The sequence below is a fragment of the Homarus americanus genome, unplaced genomic scaffold (genome assembly GCF_018991925.1).
Source record: "Homarus americanus isolate GMGI-L3 unplaced genomic scaffold, GMGI_Hamer_2.0 scaffold52806, whole genome shotgun sequence".
Lineage (NCBI taxonomy): Eukaryota > Metazoa > Arthropoda > Malacostraca > Decapoda > Nephropidae > Homarus > Homarus americanus.
This window is the reverse complement of record NW_024720773.1, coordinates 4,969,908-4,996,424: the sequence shown is the minus strand read 5'-3', so window position 1 is coordinate 4,996,424 and position 26,517 is coordinate 4,969,908. Positions and strand designations below refer to the sequence as shown.

The window sequence follows — 26,517 nt, the reverse complement described above, 5'->3', positions numbered from 1 at the left end:
ATTCATATTTTAGGTTAATTTTATATACATATATATTTTATCAAGAGGGATTAGTAAATATTGTTGAATAATAACAAGTGGTTATTGGGTTCTCATTTGACCACTGCTAAGCGTCCGCCATCTTTGCTCGGTGGGGCCAACTGAAGGTGTCTCCCTCCAGGTAAACAATCCTGCAGTATTGAGGGCTCAGGTATGTCTTTATATTGTGGTTATTATCCGTTAATTGATGTATTTATACGTGGAATTATTTTTGTGAAGATTTACCTGGATGACGATGTTATAAACTAGGGCTAGGTTAGGGTCTACCGTGGACCATGACATGACTCTGATACCCATATTAACCTCCCACGAGCCATGACAACGACGGTGAAGGTGGAGGACACAGTTACCATGAGAAATAACTTATGGTATTGAACCAGTATTTGCATGATACTGAACACGAGAATGCACAGAACCTATTACCTTACGACCTGAACTGACCTGACCTTAACTAACCTACCTAACCTTAACATACCTAACCTGTGTATTGTCGTTTTGATTTTATTACTATTATCCAAACAACATCTCTTGGAAAAGTAAAGGTAATCCTGGAGCAGACGGCAAACACCAGAATGCGTCATTAAATTTTCTTCATTTTTCACACGTTCTGTGGATGATTCGATATTATTGTCGGTCAGTTTATAGTATCGCACCGGTCTTTATTTTTATATTAAAAATAGGTTTTCCTAGGTATTTTGATGAGTTTCGAACGAATTTGATATTTATTTCCACCGGAAATACGTGGTTTTTTTATCCCCCCTCCCCCCAACAATCGTAACGGAAAAGTTGTTTTTTAGAATAAATAAAAAATATTACCAACCAACCAAGAAAATCTAACCTAACCTAACCCGTTGTTCATGCCCCAGACGCTTAAAGAGCGAAGACGGAGGCTTGGAGTGATGCATGAGCAGGGGGTCAGACCACCTCCGCCATAAGTAAACAAATCACGGCGACACTTGTGACTGAGCGAAAGAAATAATCTTGAAAATTTAATAATGAGTTACTTAATGCACAAAGGCAGAACATACCATACAGAAAACTAAGATCAGACAACAATGATCCTAAATGGATAAATAATTATTTAAAGAATATTATTGGACAAAGGAAGGCTATAGGTAGAAGAATAAATCGTGGTGAAGCTTACCTCCGAGACTATTATAAGGCATTGGCCGGTAGGGTTAAGACCGAGATAAGAAAAACGGGAATAATGAACTGGAGGTAGCAAGGGAGGCGAAGTCAAACCCCAAGGGATTCTTCCAAATGTCAAACTAAAACCTGAGGAAAGATTGAACCAATACAGTCAGATACCGGCGAGCTAATGATAACGACGGAGAAATGAGCAATAATCTGAATACTGGGGTAAATATTTTTCAACAGTTTTCACCACCGAAAATTTGAACATGATACCCGAGGCACCGACTCTATACAGAGATAGTGAAGAAAATAGATTAAGCGAGATAGTTGTGACTTATAACGACGTTAGTAAGCAAATAGACAAGTTAAAGCCTCATATGTCGCCAGGTCCTGATGAGATATTTGCCAGAGTATTACAGGAATGTAAGGAAGAGCTTAGTATGCCCTTATCAAATTTGTTTAGCATGCCCTTAGAATCGTGTGTAGTACCAGAATCCTGGAGGATAGCGAATGTAATAGAGGTGAGATTTGCCCTCCTGCACCAGAAGGCCTTCCTGGGACTCAGTGTCATCCCATTCATCTTGGTAACCCTGACACCAGCAAAGGGCAGAAGAATACAAGACCTGGTTGACCTCTACCGGGAGGACCTGCCATCTTCTGGCAGTATCAAGAGTGGACATAAACCAAGTAATTGACACATTTACACATAGAAATCCCAGGAAGATGAAATTTACAAATTTACTTGCTGAAAATTAAAGATGTTTTATGTTTGTGCAAATAAAATATTTTAAGAAAATTTTATGACCTCTATTAGCTTTCAGTCAGTGTACTGTACATACAGTAAAGATTAGGATGCAAAAAGATAAAAATGTGTTACACAGTACAGTACAGTCTCTCCGACTTACGACATTCAACTTACAACAACCCGGACATGCGACGGCCGTGGTCGTTTAAAATATTTTTCACATTAACGTATTTTCGAGTCCCGACGTGATTGCGCTGTGTACTGACAAAATTTTAGTTTGTAATTTCCTTTAAAATGGCTGGCAAGTGAAAAGTGAGAGTTCTCGTGGTGCTGAGAAGAAAAAGAGACACCCATTTTAGAATTTCTATGTATTATTTTTGCCTTTCCGACTTACGACCTGGTCGTCGGGACGGAACCCTGTCATAAGTCGAGGAGACAGTATTTAGGTATATATTTAGTGCAATAAATGAAATTTATATATTTTTTTCTTTTATCTTGATATCATAACCATTGGGATGCAAAATAAGGTAATTATTGATGACTAACCCACGGCCAAAATTCAAAATAAGGTAATTATTGATGACTAACCCACGGCCAAAATTCATAAAAAAAAAATATTGTTTTAGGGGTGCCGCTTTTTTTTTTTTTTTTTACAGCGGGCATTGTTGTAGTTTGTGCAAATGTGTTAAAAATTGATTTCTAAAGCAAATGTAACCTAACCTTAGTGGATATGAAAAACAGACCTCTCCAACCAAACCTACCTAGGCACCCAGAACCCCCTGTATATTAAACAGTAAGAATTTACTATTATATGGTGTAATTTTAGGGGTTGTTTGGACGTGAGACCACCGGCAGAATTGACGCTTATGCAGTCTGGGCGACGGAGTGATTTGTTTTGAGATGGCGGGAAACGCGAGTCACTGCGTTGAAGTGATGAATGATTGTTTTCAATCAACAACTGACTTAGCACACAAACCAAGTTCTATTTCACAGTATTGCTGTGAACAATACTTTCTACTTAAAGGAACGATGCCGTGGTCTTTGAAAAACTGAAGGTCTCGTTGTCTTTATCCCTAAATTCACAATTTACATCCATATAAGACCGGCGACAACCTTCACACGTCATGCTGAATATGAAACTGCCGCAGGGAAGAGGCGATTCCTCTCTAGAGCGCAGCCTCATTACTGCCTAGAAGACAAGTGCATGCCTAGGTGCCTAATTACTGTATCTACCAAATGAAGTATTTCCACAAGAAATTATTATCATATCAGAACTCACGGATGAAATAAAGTAAGAAAATAAACAGTAAAACATATAACTCGTCCGCAGGTCAGTCACCAATATTAACCCAAAATAATAATAATGTGTTATACAGTATGCATGTACAGTATTCCGCTCAATAAATTCATGTATATTTTGTTTGTACAAATTAATATTAAATATGCCTCTGAAACCCTTCGAGTAACAATTGTTTCTCTATCAGTAGTGCTCTGTAGTTTACCATGTTGGCTCCTCGCCTAGCTAAAATATTTGGACCCCCCACCCAAATTTTTGGGTGCACCCTTGCCTGGTGGTCGTGGAGAGGCTGGCTTGAGTGACGGTTTCCGGGGCTTGGGGTTGTGCTAAAACCCCTCGCACTCATCAGACACAGAGAGTTCAGGCTGAGCTGCAGAGGGACTTGCCAGAGCTGCAGGGGGGCTAAGCTGAGGTGCAGAGGTAACTGGCTGAGGTGCAGAGGGGTAGGGGCAACTGTAAACTGGCCAAAAAACCATGTGATGGTAGACTGGTGTAGCTGATTGATGTTATGGCTTGTGTAGAGGTCTTTGTAAGGTCAATCTCCAGCGCCTGTGACACATTCTCTGCCAGGTGTGGGTTGGCTTCCATTAACTTTGCCTTGAGGGTCTTGGCTATTTCCAGGATCTTTAAAACTGGGTACTGTATTTACCAATTACGCTTTCCAAATTAGATGATCTCCCACTAATCCAATTTCAGGATGCAATCATTCTGCCAAATTCTAAATAGATGTGCTAGACCTTACCATTTCCTCTAATATGTCATGGAAGCCACATATCCATAACATTACTAAAGCTGCCTCATGAAAGCTGGGAATGGTGTACAGATGCCGTAGCTACTTCACTCCTGAACAGTAGCTTCAAGTTTATAAGGGATTCATTCGTCCTAACTTGAAGTACTGCTCTCATATCTGGGGTGGCTCTTCTGTCCAACTGTTAGATAGGGTGGAATCAAATGCATTTCGTCATATTAACTCTCCTCCTTTAGTTGATGATCTTTCTTCTCTTTCTCTTCGCTGCAATGTTGCTTCACTCTCTCTTTAACGGGTACTGCACTTTAATGGGTCATGTTCGGTGGATTTGGCATCTTGTGTACCGCCAGCAAGGCCGTGGGCTTGTAACACTCGTCTTGCTCGCGGTGCCAACCGTTTCTGTGTGGATGTCGGTCACACTAGAATAACCGTTATAGTACATCCTTCTTTCCTCACACAGCCAAACTAAGGAATGCTCTGCCTTCTTCTGTGTTTCCACACTCATACAATGTCTCACTTTAAAAAGCTGGTTTTTCTGCATCTTTGTGGTGTAGATTAATAGAAGCTTTTCTTTTCTATTTTTAATTTTCTTTTACTCTTTATTTTTTCACCCCCTAGGCCCTGCTGTGGGTTGATGACCTGTGCCCGAGTGGGCTATTCCCCGAAAAAAAATAAAAATATCCTTGGGCATTAACACTCTTGGTGCCTCTACCTCTTCAACCTTGATGTCCTTCACTCTCTCTACGTCTTCCACAATCTCCTCAACCTTTGGCTCAGTTTCTCCCGTATCCAACATCTCGTCTACCTCGGCGTTGGTCACTGCCCCCTCAACCCCTCGCAGCTCATCCAGCACATCTTCACCAGAGGACACCTCACTGAGATCATTTTCACTTTGGTCACTTTGGTTGTGGTAAGCTCTTAGGAATGGCTTCCATGCCCAAACAACTTGTGCCTTGGTCATGTTCTCCCATGCAACCACTGCATTGTCCACCGCATTTTTGATAGTGTAGCACTTCCACCAGTCTCGTGTCTCCTGTCTGTTTTTCTTCGCCTCCGCTGCTCTGCTCTTCCCTGTCTGTCTCCATTGCCTCCTCAAATGTCACATCTGTTGCCTCTCGCAGCTGACGGTAGGTCAAAGAAAAGTACAGTACTTTTTCTTGAAGGAGGCAATTATCTCTTGATCTAGAGGCTGTAGAAGTGATGTTATGTTCTTGGGCAAAAAAAAAAAACAAGCTTTAAATTGGGGTGACGTTAACTTAAAATTGCTGGATGACCAGGTGCGTTGTCCAAACACAAGAGAACACAATGTGCCCAATTTTTCCTCTGACAGTATGCTTTCATCATGGGCACAATGTCCTGGTCAAGCCAGTCATGAGAGATCTTGCCATTGAACCCAAGCTTTTTTTTTACATCCACATGACCTTCAGTGACTCCATGTTGACATTCTTATAGCACAGCAGTACACTGCCAGTATAGGAAGCTTGTGATTCCCTGTGGCATTGCAAGTCATCATGATGGTGATCATGTCCTTAGCAGGCTTGAATCCCAGTACAGTTCTCTCCACCTGTGTGATGAAGGTGCTGGTGGGCATACGCTTCCACAGAAGTCTGGTTTTATCACAATTGTAGATCTGGTCGAGTGTGTCGCCTCCTTCCACAAAAAGCTTCTGAATTTCCTCAGGGTAGGCGTATGCTGCTCCACACACACACACACACACACACTCTCTCTCTCTCTCTCTCTCTCTCTCTCTCTCTCTCTCTCAAATCTGGGACGGTGCAACTTCTCACACACTTGAATCGGTTAAACCACCCCTTTGTAGCTTCGAAGGGTTTGGCATCTTCGTTGTCAGCATTCAGTTTTTTGTAGTAGACCTTAGCTGTCTCACAGAGCATTGCTGAGCTGACCAGCATCATCTTTTTGGTCTGTTGATCAAGATAGATAGACAGCAGCTTCTCCGTCTTGCCACGGTCGACTGTAGCCTTCCTTACATGACGAATGTGGTCATGAGCAGAAGTAGAGGTATCTTTAAGGACCTGAAGTATCTTCTCCCTGTTATTCCTGATGGTCGACTCATTGACTGCAAATGCTTGGGCCACTGCCGCCTCTTTTACCATTATCCAGCCGGTCTAGTACCTCCCTCTTGCATGCCAAGGTCATCGATACCACTCTTCTGCCTGGCTGGACAGGTGCTGGAGTTCTAACAGCAGTAGGTGAGTTAGCCATGGTAGCTGTCGCAGCCAAAAACACCTAAAAAATTCAGGAAAAAGCAAGCCTCAGTGCTGTCTTGAGGAGAGGAGGACTGGGACTGGCATCCACGTCGTTGGTGACGTCACGGCCAGGAAGTGATGTCCTCATCTCCTATTGGTTGGTATTGGCTACTCAGCCAATCAACAGCCAACTCCTCTGCTTATGTCCTCTCTTTCTCTCTCTCTCTTTTCCCCCTCACTGAGCCAAGTTGCATGAAAATTTAAGCCCGTGTACTTGGGTTGCATGGCATTTAAGCGCGTACGCAGTTGGTTTCCACGCGGTTAAAATCCGTGTACTTGGTGGGAGCACTGTACACCATATAATAGTAAGTTCTTTCTGTTTATTGTGCCGGGGTGTCCAGAGGGTTGAACCTCATTGTTAGGAAGTTAGGTAAGGTAGGTTTCTTTGGTTAGGTTGGTGAGGTCTTTTAACACATTTTCCATGACTATGACAGTGTTCACTATAAAACACAGTCATATTGCAGTGGTTTTAAATTCGTTTTCTATGAAAAATCAGCGGCTGTGAAGCCGTAAATAATTACCGTGAGTTCTGATATGATAATCATTTATTGTGGAAATTCTTCATTTGGTATATAATTAAGCGCCAAGGCAAGCACCACGTTGACTTCTCTGTGGTAATACGGCGGTGACGTTTCATTCCCGGATGTAAACAGTTAATCATATTGGCGTATTTCAAACCACTCATCTGCGCCGTGCTCTGATATGGCCTACTCTCAGTGTACTTTAGCAGGCTGCTCTCACATCCACAAAAAAATTAAAATTACACAATATAGTAAGTTCTTTCAGTTTACTGTATTATGCGGGGGGTGGGGGGGGGGGGTCAGACGGCTAGGAAGTTAGGTAAGGTTAGTTAGGTTCTTGAAGTCTTCTAACATTGTTTCTACCACTTGTTTTTCTATCAGCTAAAGTTTGGTTAGGTTAAAATTATAAAAACCACAGTGTCCACTACAAAACAGTGAAGTTGCTGCATTTTTATAATTGTTTTCTATTAAAATTTCCCGGCAGGTCAGTCGTCAATAATTACCATAACTTTTATTTCTTACTAGCATCCAAAGAACATGTGGAAAAATTAAAAGAATCAAACAGTGGATTCTGGTGTTGTTCATCTGCTCCAGGATTACCAAAATGGGCGACTACAACCCAATATAAATCGTAATAAACACAGTCAATGAGATTAGTCGTTCATTTCTTAACACGTTAACAAAGACTGTAGATGCTCCTGTATAGTAGACGATGTGAATCAAAACATAGTCGCCATGGGAGATTCGACAGCGCCATAATTATGGTAATTATTTTATTTCTTCGCCTACAAACGATAGTGATGTGAAATAAGTGCCATATGATCAGAGTGTTTTTACCCCATTATTTCCCCCTTTTTTCATGCCCTGCACACTAACAACTAATTTATTATTGAAGGATGGATAAAAAGAAAATAATACTTTGTTGTCTCTTCAGTTTTATTACTCGGTATCATCCAAACGACACCTGAAAATTTGGTGCAGTTCCATAAAATCACTCTGGTGCTTACGGTCTCCTCCACCTTTAACGCAGCAAATTAGTTAGGAAAAGACCCAGTGTCTTGATTAGTCTTGTGGTTGTTCTAGTGTTATGTATATTCTCTGTCATATATATTGTCTCTCATGTACATTCTCTCTCCTGTAATGTATATTTTTCTTTATAATTTTCACAACTTACCAGCTAACTAGCCGTTCGGGCAGTTGGTCTATCCAGTGTTAGTACAGGAGTAAACCAGAGACTGGGAAACCTGTGGTGCTTGGTAGTGAGGGAAGTTAATTGGAATTTTGGTTTACCTCTGTATTGTTCTTGTGTACTAACATATGTTAAAGGGATGTAATGCTTATAGTTTTTGCATAGTTATATGGATGAGGAATTACTGTACGATCATTTTGCACTTTTCTGAATGTCCCTTCTATTTTTCAGTATTATATAATCCCATTTTGTTATACCTTTTTGTTTCAGATACTATTGTATTGCTGTAGGACAGTTATAAGATGAATGAAGCCTAGTTAGGTTCTGGCAAACTCTTTTTCATTACAAGGGTCACACATATACAGTATTGTCTCATGTGACTCTTGCCATGTATATTTTCTCTAGGATGAGTACAGGCTACTTTACTGTACTGTAGTAAAGTATTACTCTCCTGAACCCCACACAAGGTACAATTAAGAATATAATTGTAATGGCTGTCTTGGGTTATCAAATCAGTACACTACAGTATCTGCAGTGTTTATCAACCATTGTGACGGTGTATTGTGACTTTACTCATAAAAAATAAGGCAAATATTCCATAAAAAATGGCACACCCCTAAATCATATGTGTTTGTTGGGTTACTAACCCAAATCGTATGTCAGTGTTTTTGTAATTAGGTTAGGTGAGGTTCTTTAAAGATATGTTGTTTTTCCAAAGCTTGTTGGGTCTAGATTAACAGAGTAGGAAGGTTCATAACTTAATAACTATACATTTCCCTCAATTTTCCTCATCAGCTGTGTATTTAACATGAAAGACTGCATTAAGAGTGTTGTTTTAAAAGCCAACATTTTTTGCCGATGTTTGTGGAATATTTACCGTACCCAAATTAACTATCAGTATCTGTCTGTCTACTTTTACTTCTAATTCTTGTTTAGCTTTTATTGGAATACTCTGGAACAGGTCTGGGTTAACTAGTTGCTGTAGAAGAATTTTAGGAAATCTTTTATTTTATGGTTGAAAAATCACAAGCACCTATGTTGACATCCAATCAAATTGGGAACTTTCCAAAGTGCAACATACACTTACAATTCGCGTCCTTCGATTATTCGTGGATGACACCCTGGATGTATCTAAGAATGTCTGCGGGTAATTTTAAAGTTGGCGGCATGTTCATCGCCGGGACAGGTAGCGCACGAGTTTTGTGGTCTCCCGCAAGGTGTGTCTCTTGTTCCAGGTGGCTGGGCCACGCACACTCACTGTGCCTCAGTCAGGGATAAACACTTGTCCGTCTCGCACGTGTGCTACTCTGCTCTCTAACAACTGTGCTCCTCGTGCTTGTGATGGCTCCCAAAGGCCCTCGACCACCTTCATCCAGCCACTGGAAGGCGCCCAAATGTGAAGAGAGAAAAGGTCATTACCCTCAAGGAGAAAATACAACCCCTTGACAAACTTAGGAGTGGCCAACAGGAGCAGTAAGGGGAGTGAGTGACACTGTTTGCTAGTTAGCACATTGTCTGCTCTTGTAACTCTCCTCCCTCCCTGCCATATTTCACTGGGTTACTGTTATTATTTGTGTTTACTGATATAATAGTGTTTAATCATGGCATTGTAGCCAGGTTAGACTCATCACTGTAACCACCAGGCTACTGGGCCAAGCTGTGAGGTGTTGTGGTTGTTTCTTACATTTTGGGGAAGATATACCTGTACGTAACTTTCTTCATCTATTTTTACTCAGTTACCTGCACACACCATCCAAAATACATACTGTATTGTGAAAAAAGGTAAAATAAATAATTGTCCTAAGGGCAAACACATAAAGGGAATATACATTTCTTTGCACACAAGTTAGCTGGCTAGCTCAGTGGAGGAGCAGGAGGCGAAACGTGTGGGGGGGGGGGGTTGTAAAGGAATCAGTGTTCCAGCTGTCTTCATTAATATGGGGAAGCAGGGAGTGTATGCAAATGGCAACTGTTTTTAACTTTCATTTGGCTACTGGTTTGGTAATACTATACTGTGCTGTGTTTGAGCATTTGTTAAATGTTGTTGAAAAGATCTTTTCAATTTAACAGACTTTCAACATCAATGGTCGTCCCTTCCCCATTATTAGTCTTTTAAATTGAGGTTTTACTGTAATCACATATAATATCCTTAAAGGGCTAACTTAAAATGTTATTACTGTACGTCAACAAAAAAGATCGTGGCAAGGTTGGTAATTATACTACTCTAACAACATTTGAAAAATTATGAGATAAAAATTTTTTCTTTCTGTTTTCAGACTAACCAAAATGCCCGTACGGGGAAACACATTTAAGATATTTGTGGGAAATCTCAGTGACCGTGCTACAGGCGCTGACATTCGAGACCTGTTTGAAGCTCATGGTACAGTGGTAGAAGCAGATGTTGTGAAAAACTATGGCTTTGTTCACATGGAAAAGGAAGAAGAGGGCCAGGCATCGATTGAAGCTCTGAATGGTCATTCACTTCATGGGAAGGTAAGACACAGTAGGTATAGAAGCTCTCAGATTTACCGATCCAGAAACATGTATTGCGGAACAGAATGCCATAGTCCATGTTGACTTTTTAACCTTTTAAAAGAAAGCAACAGTGAAAAGCAAGATACAGTATACTAATAAAAAAGAACTCCCCTTCCAGAATATCTTTTAGTTATCATTTTTACCAGTGATCATTCTTGCTGAGCCACCTTTTTGCCTTGTTTCTTGCATGCAGCAGACATCGAGCCTTCTATTGTATAGCTAAGTGTCTCCACAATCTTACCTGCTCTTCATGTATTGTATCTGCAGTATGCTCCTGCTATCAGCTCTAGTTGGGTTCCTTCTTTCTGATCACTCGTAGTGTCTCCTGACATTCATTTGTGTGGTGTGAGGGAGGTGTTAGTGTGGCAGGTTCACTTTTATTTATTGTGATATTTGTCATGATTGGTATTAAGAGTTGGGCAAAAATGAATGAGCTGCCCCCATTCACTGCAAACCTCTTGCTCAAGCAAAAGCAGGCAATTGGCCTTGGGGTAACCCACCTTGACGAGCTTCAGGGACAACCTACCGTGCACAGCATGGTATTAAAGCTGGCTGTGGTGTTATGCACTTGATGGAGCAGCGTCTCAGGTCACTACCCCTAAGTTCATGCTCCTGTACAATCAAGTGGAAGCACCAGCCTGTAAAACATTCACCTGGTATACCTCTGTGCAGGCAGCACACCAGCCCAGAAAATGCAATGGAGACCAGGGGATGGGCACAGTTCTTGTTGATTCAGCTGCCATCAGGCATGGTGAAGCAAATTTTTATTGATGGGTGCCCTTTTAATGCCAACCCACTAGGTGAGAACAGCTGGCTTTATGAAATACTAAGTACAGTACAGTTTATGAATAGTGTAGGGCTGCACACATTATAATGAGAAATAACCATGTATGCTGAGTAGTCAAGATATTTCATCAGGATGAAGCAATTGTGATGATTGATTTTACTGTACAAGAATTTCTGATGATTGGTTTTGCTGTACCTGAATTTCTGTTAAAATAGTAAAAAGGAGGATTACATTCTAAACTACAGCAGAATGACCCGCTTTTGGCAATTTTGCCATCATGTTAACCCCTTCAATACGGGGATGCCACTTCATATTTTATTTTGGCTAATGCCAGACAATTTTATTCAGCAAAGAGGGGAACCCTTACACAAGTGGTTAGGTGTTATGCATATACTAATTGCAACTTTATTACCGTATACAGTACAGTCGGCTCTTAACATACGCAGGGGTTACGAAACAGAGATACCCGTGGATGTTAAAAATCCGTGTGCTTTTGCTGCCCCCCCCCCCCAAAAACCCTGGCCCCCATGTCCTTATTTACTGTATATACTTTTGTGTAGTTCGAGTTTTTAAGACCAAATAATTTGGCAAACAATTGGGGGTCGACCTCTAAACGGGTAATAGTTTCATTAGGTTGAAAAATATTTACCAGTAACTACCAGTAAACAATGGAAACGATGCACCAACGCACCACCAGCTGTGAGTGTCGGTACAGTTGCCAGGGCAGATCTCTTGTGTCATCATAGCAAGCCCAAAGTAGCCAAATCCATGGTATGGTAGCACAGGACGATGTAAAACATAAAGTATTCATTTATTAAAGTTTATTTATAGATACTGGACATAAATTTTTGTTCATTACATTTGAAACATCAATCTTTGTTAATTAAATTTGAAACAAAAGAAAACTACGATACCGTATTTTCATTAAAATATTACATCACAAGTATATTTTACCTTAACTGTGACTGAATGAATATACGTATTCTCAGAAATAAATATGGAAATATAATATTTTTGCTGGAATGACATACATATTACAGTGGAAAGTGGGATAAAATCATGACGAAAACAATGACTTTCGCTTTCTTTCGTTATTCAAAAGATTTTACCGTAATCACTTTTCGAATGGTTTTCAGTTAAAAAACTGTTGTACTCGTACTGTATTACAATAATATTCTATCCTATCATTAGCCTTATAATCCCACAACTGAAAACCATTCGAAAAGCGATTACGGTAACATCTTTTGAACGAAAGAAAGAGAGAGTCATTGCTTTCGTCACAATTTTATCCCACTTTCCACTGTAATACATACATCATTTCAGCAAAAATATTACATTTCCATGTTCTCAGAAATAAATGGTAGTTTTGTTGAAACGTAATGTACAGTATTTAATATTAAAATGCAAAAATAGCTATAAAAACAATAAATACACCCGTAATGTACTGGCTGGCATCTCCACTCGTCCCTGCTCCCGCGTCCAAGGTCACCACTCCTCCCAACTTGCTCCCTCCGCTCCCTCCTCTGCCTCCTCCACCTCCTCACCATCACTACTGCCGACAACAAACACAAATGTTTTGTGAATAACTGCACCTCCACTTCCTATGTATAGCACTGAACTGTACTGTGCTGTGCATTTTCACAAACAATAAACATGGCAAGAAAAGCTATTAAAAAAAAAAAAAGATATAAAAATTTCACTTTACTGTACCGTACCTATCCTCGGCGACAGGACGGGGTCATCGGGCTCATCGTCACTCAATTCCATAACGGGTGGTGAAGTGGGGGCGACGGTGGATTCAGCTGCTTCCTCACTGCCGCCAGTGATTGATGGTGTTAAATCTCTCCTTCGGTGATCAAAGAACATGGTGATGGGGAGTTGTCGTCTCTTTCTTTTCATTTCTTCTATGATGTTTTTGTATGGAGCAAAAACGTCATCCATCCCTCGCATGAATTTCAGGGCACGCACCATGGAGGGGTCCATACAATAGGCCAGGTTTTTCAGTGCCTCAATATTCCTGGTAATCTCCCCCAACTTCTCCAACGTTATTTCTTGGTGCTCTTTCCCTTACGCTTCCTCTTCCTTGCCTGAGTCTACTAACTCCTGTAGATCCTCCTCGGTCAGCTCAGTGTCGTGCTCTTCAATTAGGTCCCTAATCTCGTCCTCTGCCATGTCCTGGAAGCCTTCAGCAGCCACTTTCCTTGACAGTGCCAGGGTCTTTCTGAATATTTTCATTAAAATCCATCAAAATCATTTTCCTTGTCATCGTCTTCACCAAACAGCTCCTCCCAGTCTTCTCCTTGAACAGGGCTAGAGGGTACGTGTTTTTCGAATCGTTTTCAATTAAAAAAAATGTTACCGCACATGTATATTTTACCTAAACTGTGCCTGAATGAATATATTCTCAGAAATAAATAGTAGTTTTGCTGAAATGTGATGTATTTCAATGTAAAATAGGATAAAATACATGACGAAAACAAAAGACTTTACCTAACCTTCCAATGTTCAAGAGATGTTACTCATTTTTTTAATAGTTTTCTGTTAAAATACTGTTATATTACAATGAAATTCTATTCATACTGTGCTTGATATAATGCATTCACGGAAATGTAATATTTTTGCTGAAATGACGTAGGTACGTATTACAGTGGAAAGTGGGATAAAATCGTGACGAAAACAATGACTTTCGCTTTCTTTCGTTCAAAAGATGTTACCATAATCGCTTTTCGAATGGTTTTCAGTTAAGAAAACTGTTGCATCACAAGTGAATTAGGTTAGAATATTATTGTAATACAACAGTTTTTTAACTGAAAACCATTCGAAAAGCGATTACAGTAACATCTTTTGAACGAAAGAAAGCGAAAGTCATTGCTTTCGTCACTTTCCACTGTAATACGTACGTCATTTTAGCAAAATATTACATTTCCATATTCTCAGAAATAAAGAGTAGTTTTGCTGAAACGTAATGCATTTCAATGTAAATTAGGATAAACTCCATGAAAACAAAAGACTTTACCTAACCTTCCGATGTTCAAGAGATGTTACTCGTTTTTTTTAGTAGTTTTCGGTTAAAATACTCTTATATTAGTGATATTCTTTTCATACTGTGCTTGATATAATACATTCACGGAAATGTAATATTTTTGCAACTACAATGCTGATGTCAACACAAGTGTGGTTACAGCGAGACTGACTGAGTGAGGGAGAGCTATGCGTGTGTGTGTGTGAGGTTGCGGGAGCGGGCGGTGTCCCGTGTTCGGTGCCGCGTGCGAGTTGAATGGCGTGTGATTTGAATGTACTTCAATGTACAGAATATTCCTCCGGTGGGGCAATCCGCGTATTTGCAAATCCGTGTATGCTAAACCCGCGTATGTTTAGGGCCGACTGTACAGTACATACAAATATCTGTAAACAAACATTATAAATGAATGTACTCGCTAATATATTCTATATTGGTTTTTGCTTGAGAGGAGAGTTGTGTTAAGTGAGTGCAGCAAACTTTACATGTTCATGTGAGGGGAGGCTGGGGTAGGGTTGTCAGGGTCATCACAGGAGGGTAATGTTGAATGGCTGCTCAGGTGGATTAATAGGGTTATTGATGCTGCGAGCTGAAGTCATGATGATACTTGTGTGCTGGGAGGGGTAATTGGAAAATCCTTTCAAGTAATCAGAAACAAATTTATTCAAAATGTGAGTCTACCGTCCTCCTCCTCCTCCTCCTCCTCCTCCCTCCCTCCCTCCCTCCCTCCTCCTCCCTCCTCCCTCCTCCTCCTCCTCCTCCTCCTCCTCCTCCTCCTCCTCCTCCTCCTCCAAGTTCTAAATGTTATTCGCGGATTTGGCTATTCGCGGCCATTTTGGGAACCTAACCCCTGCGAATTTGAGGGCCCTCTGTATGTGCAAATTTTAGTCCGGCTTCAATGAATTTTGGGTATTAAAAAATAATGTAATGTGGATTTATGGTTGTATGATTTTTTTATATATTTTGTGGAACACAAAATAATAAGTATTTACTCCGTGCTTGCAAATAACCACACTTTTTTTGTGGTTGTCATAAATTATGAATATTTTTTAATTACAATACTGTAACAAGAGTAAAGCAATACTGTTTCTAAAATTTTTATATTTATTGAATTTCTATTCTGAGATTTAATTGCTGCAATGAAATGTATTTCAAATTAAAATGTCTTTGGTTTCAGCCGATGGTTGTTGAAGCTTCCACTGGTGCTAGGAAGGGGGGTAACCAGAAGACAAAAATCTTTGTTGGTAATCTTCACAAAGATTCCAAACTTGAAGAGATGAAAAGTCTCTTTGAAGTGTATGGGAATGTGGTCGAGGCTGACATTCTAACGAACTATGCTTTTATTGTAAGTACTTTATGGTGATTATGAATTTGTTCAACTTTTTAATTAAAACGCTCAAAACAGTGATTCTAAAAAAAAAGGTAAAAGATCAGTAGGCACAAGCAGAAGAGCACTACTAAATATCATTGTACTTTAAATGTTCTTTATTGCTTTGCAGCACATGGATGATGAGGCTCAAGCACAACGAGCAATTCGAGAGCTTGATGGATATGAGCTCCACGGTTTACGTCTGAGAGTCCAAGAGTCAACTTCACGTGTTCGGCAGCAAGCTGGGATGGGAAATCCAGACATGTGTTACCGCTGTGGATCTGGTGGTCATTGGTCAAAGGAGTGTCCAAGAGATGGACGCATTGGGGGCTCTCGCTACCCTGAACGTGAACGAGGTCGCAGCTTTGGGAGTCGATATGACCCATACCCCCCACCACCACCCCCAAGCTATGCCAGGGAGCGCATGCTGCGTTACAGGGTCAGTTGTCAGTGTGTTATTTGTTAATATGATTAACAATAGCAATTTTCTTTTAACTTTTTGCATATAACAGGAACTGATTTGGTTACAGTAATATTTTCGTTAGTCGGAATCCATCAACTCTGGAACTCTCCAAACTCTCCAAACTCTCCAATAGCCGGAATTGAAATTTTCAAAGAAAATCATTCCCAAAGTTGGAATTTTCCAGAATATTACAGCTTTGGGAATGATTTTCCGAGCGGCACATTTTCCAGAAAATTCAGAGAAAATTTTCTCAATAGCCAGAAAATTCCGGGAATGGAAGATTTTTTCCAGGTTTGAGAGATGAAAATCAGGTGCATGTTCCAAAAATTCCAGGAAATTTTAGGTACCCGGAAAATTCAGGGGATGGGGAATATTTCTCCGGGTTCGAGAGACGGTGTAATGGGCAATTTCTGGAACTTACGAGAACATATTTCCAATACCCGTTAAATTCGGAGATAGGGATTTTTTTCCAGCGTTGAGAGAGTCGACTCATTACCCAGAAATCACTCATTCCCGGAAATGCTCTGCACCAATTGTTCCGACTAACGGAGATATTACTGTATTTATATAAGGCTTAATATTGAAGACACAGCATGTCACTGGACTGTGTCAGTGAGTTCTGCTACCTGGGTGACATGAGTGCTAATGCAAGCTCAGTTGTGCAAGTCAGATATAGCTGGAAGAATTGAAAGGAAAGATACATGCAACTGGTATGAGAAGTGTGACATTGTATGGCAGCGAAACATAGGATGACATAGCAAGCTTGAGCAAGCTAAAATGGGTGTGGTGAAGTGGGTGTGCAATGTGACACTGAAAAAGAGTGGCAGGGTATTGAGAGTGCTGATGAAGTTTTGCATAGAGGTGGTGTAATGAGAGTAAACTCGGGAAGAAAGTTTAGTGAGAATTTATTTTAGTAAGGGTTGTAAAGTGAGAAAGATTGGTAGTGTGGCCAATTAGTTATTTAACTTGATTAGTGTGTTCTTTGGGGAAAACTTCTAAACAACACTTTTAAGTACAGCTGTTTTATTAGTTAACTGAATGGCATGGACACATTAATAAATCATTATACGTATTGAAATTACTAGACAGTGACTCCTGGACACAAACATGAAATAGATACACTTCCCACCGAAAGGAACTCACCCAGAGGATTGCTCTGACAATGACTCACGTGTGACCTGAAGGAGGCCCAGCTGCTGGGGATTCTGTTTGCAGGGCCTGGTACTACTGAAGAGAGTGGTCCCGGCAGATGTTAGATTCTTTGTCTCCTATGGAAGACTGCTAGCTGGGGATGCGGTGCTGGGGAGGGAAGTCCCCCTCTCAACCTCGACTTGAGACAAGTGTGACTGTCTGCCTCTTGAGTTCTGTCCTCCCTGTCTGCCTCTGACAGAAGGAGCTGTAGGCCTCTTATATTGGAGGTGTCAGGCCGGCAGATGTCCTCTCACAATTAACACCAATGTGGGTGTGTCTAGACAGCTTGTGTTTGAACAGGTACATGGTGCTGGCTGGAGGGTAGTTTCTTGAGTTATCACGGTCATGTCACTTATCATGGTACGCCGGTTGGCAATGCTTCTTAATTATTACCGTGGGTGTGTCTGATCAGGTGTCAGGTGTACTGGCTGGAGGGCAGCTTCCCTAATTGACAAGGTCATGACGCCGGCCGATGGCAAGTATTCTCCTTCCCTCTACAACCGTGACCTCTGTTGGGTCAGGTCTTAACCCTTAAGCCTGGGGTTAGGGTGCTGCTTTTTGTGGAAACCTCGTGCAAGTGGGGATAAATTGAGAAAAAATCAATTTAAAAAAAAAAAATAGTAAATAAATAAAAATAAAAAATCGGGAAAATAGGCGGACGTTCTGGAACGTCACCCGGGGCCTAAGGGTTAATTTCACTTTAATTTCTGTAGGGTGGATCAACTTAAGTGGGTGTACACCTGCTCCTCTAGTTTTTTTTTTTTTTTTTTAACGTGGCCTCCAGCCTCCCCAATAGCCACACCTTCGCCACCATTTATTTACCTTAATATTAAATATCCTAATACATAAGAAACTATCCTATCTGTGTTAAATTAGTGCTCCTCTAGTTACTGCTCTATGTGTTGTTCTTCTCTGGGCTGTAAGCTATGGTCTGGACTTACATGGTTTGGGCATATAGAGACAATGAAGGAGACCAATTGGTTAGGCCTAAGAGATGTACAAGTGTAAATACGGAGTAAAAGTAGGCCAAGAATAACATGGGGGACGGTTGAGATAAATTATATTTTGAGTTAAGAACCTGACAAAAGGGATTGCAGGAGACTATGCAGCATGGAGAACTGCCATCAGGTAATCATGGCTAACCCCACAAGCATGGAACATTGCTATAAATCATTGATGATGATGTCCTCAAATGGTGTCTTTCTTTTCAACTTGTGATATTGTTTTGTGTTTTGCTGGAACAACAGCTTTGTGAGTCAGGTTTGCTCCAGATTGATCACAGCAAAGCCACCTCTCCAGACAGGCTTGTGTTGCTCATTCTGGGTATTCATCATCAACGTTTTGTGGCCATTTTCCACGCTGATGGGATTAGCCACAAGTACCAGTACCTGATGGCAGCTCTCCATGTTACATGGTCTCATGCAGTTTCTTTTGTCAAGTCCTTAACTCTTAATGTCATTGTTTATAACCTCTCCCCATGTTTTTCTTAGCCTGTCCTTGGCTCTCCTCCCCTCCATATTTAAGCTCATGCACTTTTTGACCCAATTGGTGTCATCCATTCTCTCCTCATGCCTAAACAATCTCAGTAATATCAAACAGAAATACCAGCCTGTGAAGTGCTTGCCCAGTAACCTCCATACTGGAACTGCATCGGCTCAGAAAATTCAAGAGACCAGGGGATGTGTATAGCTTTGGTTAAACCAACTACCATCAGGCATAATAAAGCAAAGTCTTATGGCTGAATGCCCTTTCTACTGTCAGGTGGGAACAGCTGGTAAAGCAGGGTCAGGTCACAGCTCCCTAAGACTTAGTGAATACACGGGCGGGAAGATCCGGGATTCTCAAAAGGGGGGAGGGGTCCAATAAGTTGTGGGTGGGGGAGCCCACCCTTGGGGGGGGGGGGCTGTAACCCCCCATTAAATTTGTTTTTATCTGACCAATATCATGGACAATTTGAGGCCATGTGCACTTGGTATTAAGAGATATTCTGAGGGTAGTAGTAATTACGTTTTTACTATACAAAAACACCTGAATACAATACTGCATTAAAGAAAAAGTGTTGGAATTTTTTACGAAAATGGGGTGGGGGTGACCCAGGACTAAGTCGTTTAGGAGAATGCCAGCCAAGATTTTTTTTTTTTTTTTTTGTCCAAATGATAAGCTCATCAAACTAGGTATTAGTTAAATCATATGAAGGTTTAAAAAAAGCAGTGTCTTAAGTTTTTTTATTGCAGGAGGTAAACAACTTTTTGACATAGTTGCTGAGCTTTGTTAGCAGAATAAGGGGTGGGGTACCCATCGAGACCCAGTGCTGGTACCCATAGTTGGTTAGATGGGCCACTTGTGTGAGATAATAATGATAATGAGGATTATGGGTGTTGCTAGCACCCTTCTCTCCACATAATTCTAAAACTAACTGGCTTGTGAAGAATATTAAAGACTGAAAATACTGGAGATTATTAGATGTTTTTTAAATGAAGTTAAATTGTAAAAAATAATAATAGTTCATCCCAAATATTACCTTTTCAGGATGATTTTGACAGATATGATCGGTATGATCGCTATTACGACGAGGGACTATATGAACGTCGTTATGGCGATCATCCTCCACCGCCTCCACCGATGCTAGATGATCTGTATGAGCGACGCCTCCCTCCACTGCCTCCTTATCCTGATTACTTACGTTATGGACGGCGCTCACCACCTCCACGGTTAGTAACTTATTGTTAGTCCGGGACCAGCTTGAGTTATGGTCATAAGGTTTGATGTATCTGGAGAATGGGACCTAGATTACTGTACATTAATGAATCATGATATATTGTTCTCTGTATTTAAATAGAATATATAGGGGATTGTACAGGACTGCAGCCAAAAAAAAATCCTTTTAACACGCCACTTTTTCTCACTTCAACACTAGTTCCATCATTTCAAAACACTTTATCAAATTATGATTCACCCTGAGTCTGAAAAACTGCTTCCTGGACGGCATTTGTTGTGTTGTGCTACTGGGTGAGTCACTGTGCAGCTTGTTGATAGAGATGACAGCTACAGTGAACCCTCGAAAATTTGGACCCGGGAAATCCGAATTTTGGAAGATTCAGACAAAATTTGGGGGTTCTGGGGGCTAAGAAGCCTCTCTAAGAAGCATTCCCAAAACAGAGCAAAGATCATCTTAGGCCCGTGTAACTAAGATGTCAGCACGCGGGACACAGGTGCCCGAGGTGAGAAACATAGAGCTGTCAATTGTTGTTTGTGGGAATATTATTTCATTCACTCAAGTAATAATACAATGCTTCTTATTATGTTATAGTAATAGGAAAGTGCATGGTTTATATAATTTGTTTATCACTGGGCCCGTCACCGTGTTCAAATTAGACTACTGTACAAGATGGGTATTTCGATGGTATGTCTGGGAGTGAGTGACCGCTAGTTAGAGAGTCGTAAGTCCTCGCTCCCTGCCATATTTTACTGGATTTACTGTTATTAGTGTTCACTGATATAATAGTAATTAATCATAGTATTGTAGCCAGGTTAGACATGTCATTGTAACCACCAAGCTACTGGGCAAAGCTGTGAGGTGTTATGGTTGTTTCTCAACTTGTATTTTCGGGTAGATACACAGTGGTCCCTTGATTAAAGAACACAATTGGTTCCACAGAGTCGGTTGTTAACCGAAAATTATGTTAACCTAATATATTATTTCAATGGAATATTGGGTAATTGGTTCCAACTCACAGAAAAAGTATACATACAAAGTACTGTATACCGGTAGTATAATTAACAAAACATTAAATATAAACTAAATACAGTACTGTACTTTACAGTATACTGTATAATAATAAATAAAAAAACAATAGAATACTGTATTTAAACTTACTTTGAGGTGTGTATGTCGGATTCCAGGCAGCTCTGTTTACATATCAGACAGCTGATTGTAGAGGCAGTCGATGATGACATGCCATATTCTTTAAAGAGTGCATTGGTTCTAATGCCTTCTTCATGTTTCATAATAATTTCTGCACTGTATATAATCAATATGTTCACCAAATTTCTGAATGACTAATAATTTCAATGTAAAAGTGCAAAAATATTCAAGTGACCAAAAAACTCGATGTTCACTCCACTGTAAACAAAGTTAAACTGAGAAATGTTGGTGGTTGATTAGATCAGCTGAAGGGCACACAAAAACTGTTCCCTGTACTGTATATATTATCAATACGTTAACTAAATATCAGAATGACCAATAATTTTAATATAAAAAATGCAAAAATATTCAAGAGCACAACTTTGTTGATATTTACTCCACTGGAAACAAATGTAAACATAGAACCAATTACTGTATTGGCGGACTAGCCGATCAGCTGATGCGCACAACAAAGCGTGTCTCTCATAAGGCTGTCGTTAATCGAAGTTTTGTTCGTTAATGGAACTGAAAATCATTATGGGAGCTAATTTGTTAACCAAAATTTCGTTAATTGAACCGTTCTTTAATCGAGGGACCACTGTACAGTACGTAACTTTCTTCATTTACCTTTACTCAGTTACCTGCACACACCATCCTACATACATATTGTGGAAAAATTTGAAAAGAAATAATTGTCCTAAGGGCAAACACGTAAAGGGAATACTGTATTCATTTCTTTGCACACGAGTTAGCTGGCTCAGTCAGGGAGCGGGAGGAGGGTGTAGGGGGTGTGGGGGCGTTACTAGGGAATCAGCGTCCCAGCTGGCATCCGTTCCTATGGTGACGTAGGGAGTGTGTGCAAGTGGCGACTGTGTTAAACTTGGCTTTTATTTACTGGTGTGTCTTATAAGCTGTAAAATACGGTACTGTATTTTTGGTGCATTTTATATAATTATTTATTGTTTTTATACATTTAGTACATTCGCCGGAAGATACGGACAATCGGCCTTTTTGGACAGGTGGTCCCCTCTTTTGGTCCAGATATTCGAAGGTTCACTGTAGTTTAATTCTTATAGTGCTCTCTAAGTAATTTTCTTTCTTTTTGTATCATAACCAGGAATCTAAGCCCTTCAAGTTGTTGGATTGTTACATATGTACTGAATCAAAGGAAGCGAAGGCGAACAACACTTATGTTAAAAAAATTATTATTATGGTGGTTATAAAATAACAAAGAAAGTTCAACAAGGTTATAATTATGCACATAAAGCAAAAAATATTATCTGTTGTTATAAGTGAGGGCTTTGTGAGGCAGACGTGTGTACAGTACTACATGTTGCCTTACTCAGGCACACTGACACATTTTCATGACCTGGCTAGCTTGATACACACACAAATCAAGTGGCTCAGCCATGTCAATACAGTATTGTTATCATTATCGACTGTATTTTTCTGGCCAAATAAACTGTTACAATATCAATATGTATATAAGGCTTACTCTCCAAAGTGACTGATGATTAAGGAGCTGTGTTTGTGTGGTCTACCTGGGGGGACAATAACCACACATCTGCCTATGGTAGCTCTGTTGTAAAGCATCCATTCCTATGCCTTTCTGTTATTTTTTATGATAATAAATCAACTAGAAGTATTGGGCCGTATTTAACACTAATTCTGGGGTTAAAATAATTCTGCAATAAAGTTAGTTTAGCGGGGTCATCATGGCTCTCCTGGGGTACCCTGCTATACTGAACGTTGTGCCCACGACGTTAATTATCTTTTACAGTAAGGTGCAAGTTGAACTGATGACGGTTTTTCTTATTACTTGATACATATGTAGTGTAAAGCAGCACAGCAGACATGTGGTGTTGCTGTTGCTGTACACCACGTTATGTGTGGCATATAACAACTGCAATGCACACTGACCTATCCAATTTTTATTCAATAAAATGTCATTCACTCAATTAACCTTATAACCTGGAATAATAAAAATAAACTTCCATCCTAAGTTAGGCTGGTTATGTTGGTTGTTGTGTATCGTCAAACTAATAATACATGCCGTATATACTCTTGAATAAATCGATCTCACATATATATATATATATACAGTCGACCCTCGTTAATTCGGACTAATAGGGGGAGAAGGGTGTCCGTTTTAGCCGATTGTCCGAATTAACCGATTTAGGGGTTAATATTGCATTATATATTTCAAAGAAATTGTTTTCGTCACGATTTTATCCCACTTTCCACTGTAATACGTACGAAATTTCAGCAAAAATATTACATTTCTGTGAATGTATTATATCAAGCACAGTATGAATAGAATATCATTGTAATATAACAGTATTTTAACCGAAAACTATTAAAAAACGAATAACATCTCAAGAACATCAGAAGCTTAGGTAAAGTCTTTTGTTTTCGTCATGTATTTTATCCTATTTTATATTGAAATACATCACGTTTCAGCAAAACTACTATTTATTTCCGAGAATATATTCATTCTTTTCCAGTTTAGGTAAAATATACGTGTGATGTAACAGTTTTTTAACTGAAAACGATTCGAAAAACGTGTACCCTCTAGCCCTGTCCAAGGAGAGGACTGGGAGAAGCTGTTTGGTGCTGCAGACGATGACAAGGGAAATGATTTGGATGGATTTTAATGAAAATATTCAGAAATATGGTATCATACTATTTATTCAAGTCAATTAGGATAGAATATTATTGTAATACAACAGTTCTTTAACTGAAAACCAATCGAAAAGCGATTATGGTAACATCTTTTGAACGAGAGAAAGCGAAAGTCATTTTTTCGTCACGATTTTATCCCACTTTCCACTGTAATACGTATGTCATTTCAGCAAAAATATTACATTTCCGTGAATGCATTATATCAAGCACAGTATGAATAGAATACCATTGTAATATAACAGTATTTTAACCAAAAACTATTAAAAAAACGAGTAACTTCTCTTGAACATCGGAAGGTTAGGTAAAATCTTTTGTTTTCGTCATGTATTTTATCCTATTTTACATTAAAATACATCACGTTTCAGCAAAACTAATATTTATTTCCGAGAATATATTCATTTAGGCACCGTTAAGGTAAAATATACGTGTGATGTAACAGTTTTTTAACTGAAAACGATTCGAAAAACACGTGTACCGTCTCGCTGATACTCAAGAGCGGGTGGTGCGTCATGCTTCGTTGTAAACAATAGGGGGTTGAAGTAGATTACCGGGTATTATAATAAGTGTGAAATATCGAAAAGGTTTTTATTACCGGTATTTTTTGTAGATCAATGAGAACTGTAATACCGTATATGATATGATAAGTTAGCCTGTGCTAAGAACTTCAACATAGACTACTGAAAACACGTTGTAAGGTAATTTAGCCTATTGTAAGTTGGTGAGCTTCATTTGCTGAAGGAACTGCACAACTTTTCATTACTAATTGATACATATTTTACGTTTCCATTGTTTACTGGCAGTAAATGGTGAATATTTTTCATGTCTGAAGCTAAAAGTTGCATCCCCCCCACACTGTGGTGGAGATGTTACATTCAACCAAAAAGACGCTGGTGTTTTATTCCGGCAGTGGGTGGACCAGCATTTTAGCTTAAGGTCCACGTAGGTAATATTCCAAAAAAAGAAAAAGAAAAAAAGTTCAGATTTTGTCCGAAATCCGGATTAAAGGGGTCTGAATTAACGAGGGTCGACTGTGTGTACAGGTATATACAGTATATATATATATATATATATATATATATATATATATATATATATATATATATATATATATATATATATATATATATATATATATATATATATATATATATATATATTCTCAATTTAGCAAACCAGTTCACTAAATCGAGCGTGATTATGTTAAATGCCGCCGCTTGGCGCGTGGGGTTTGTTTACATCTGCTCAGTCTGTCCTGCCACCAGTCATAATGGTTTTCACTTTTATTTATTTGAGTCTTTCTCTGTTACAGTTACCCTCCTCCTCCTCCACCAATGCGCGGGTAAGTATAATGTAGATAGTGAAATTTTAATGCTTTTTTTTTTTTATTATTATTTTTTTTTAAGGAAGCAGCAGTATATAGTCCTTTAGTAAATTTTAACCATCAATTGACAAATTGTGCAGCATCTGTAGGCATTTCATTATAGTTTTAAGGTTGTTTATTTTCATGATAATTTGTTGATTGATATAGGGAAGGCACAGGTGAGAACTAACTCCCTCCCCTTCCTTATTGCCGCAGTTACGGCCCACCGGACCGCCGGCCATACTAAGCGCGCGACATATGCCGGGAGCACCGCCGCTGATCCCTCGATCGTGGTGCGGGCGCGGTAGTGTGGTGTCAGCGTGTATTCGTAACGTCTCTTGTAGCGTCCGCGTCGGCTCCGCCCGGATCCAAACCGCCGCCGTGGCTATGCCGTGCCGCGCTGCTCTAGCAACCTGGGATGGGCATACGAAGCTCATTCATGATACCCCCAAAGGGCATTACCCTGTAACTGAATACCACTGTCAATCCGTTTAATTTTTCTTTAGGGTTAGAAATTATTGTCAAATCGATAAGTTTTCTCGGTTAGTATCAGGTAATGTTCCTTAAGTTCCTTGTTTTATATTTTGTTGTAATATAGGCTACATTGTAATGTGAATGTTGAGGAATAATTACAAATAAAAGCAAAAACCGTACAGAATTAACGCTTGTTTTACTGATTGTGGAATCCTTTGATATCCATATATCTTGAATACTTCTTTATCTTTCTCAGAAGTAAAGAGTATTTTAAAGATAATTGGATGGTGATACCACCTACATCTGATGTCTAGAGCTGTCAAGCGGTTCATTTGACACTGGTAAGTTGCCGGATTAATGAAACGGTAAAACCAATGCTGCTCTCTCTTAGTGCGTATGATGTCTGCAGTGTTCTGCCTAACCACTGTGGGAATAAATTTATAAGTTTCAGAATTTTGGGTGACACGGTTCTCATTGACGTGATTTTTCTTAAGAATGACTAGTGGAATTAGTATCCTGTAGGTTCTTTACTACCGTTCAGCAGGTAGGTCATGCAAAACCTCCTCCACTTGCCAAGTATTGGCACATTTTTTGTAGATTACAGTATTAAAATCATGATCACTTTCATATTGCTTTATAATCTATCATTATGTCCTTCCACATTCTAGTCTTTATATAATTTGTAAACTATTGTATGTGCCCCCCCCTTTATTTTTTTATTTTTTTTTTATACCATTCCTTTTATTGTGCTTGATCTCTGTTCTTGGGTTTCCAATTCACTTGCTCTCCAGGG

The 26,517-nt window shown here is 39.7% G+C and overlaps 1 protein-coding gene across 2 annotated transcripts; it reads left to right on the top strand.

The window, feature by feature from the left end:
* The first annotated feature begins 64 nt into the window (after nt 1-64).
* On the top strand, nt 65-25,912 carry LOC121860918 (RNA-binding protein lark-like). Of its 2 annotated transcripts, none has more exons than XM_042358293.1 (7): nt 65-160; nt 10,217-10,433; nt 15,459-15,626; nt 15,781-16,089; nt 19,834-20,015; nt 25,200-25,229; nt 25,467-25,912. In XM_042358293.1, exons 2-7 carry the CDS (start codon nt 10,227-10,229, stop codon nt 25,495-25,497), a joined length of 927 nt encoding a protein of 308 aa, XP_042214227.1. In that variant the 5' UTR covers nt 65-160; nt 10,217-10,226; the 3' UTR covers nt 25,498-25,912. The 2 variants fall into 2 exon arrangements, with proteins under 2 accessions (XP_042214227.1, XP_042214226.1); XM_042358292.1 differs by having other exon boundaries at nt 84-190.
* The last annotated feature ends 605 nt before the right edge of the window (nt 25,913-26,517 follow it).

Bases quoted from the DNA above. Each gene is read 5' to 3' on its own strand.
- LOC121860918 (XM_042358293.1), top strand. From the start codon at position 10,227: ATGCCCGTACGGGGAAACACATTTAAGATATTTGTGGGAAATCTCAGT. The intron at 15,627-15,780 runs GTAAGTACTTTA...ATTGCTTTGCAG, and splicing joins TAACGAACTATGCTTTTATT to CACATGGATGATGAGGCTCA. The intron at 25,230-25,466 runs GTAAGTATAATG...TTATTGCCGCAG, and splicing joins CCTCCTCCACCAATGCGCGG to TTACGGCCCACCGGACCGCC.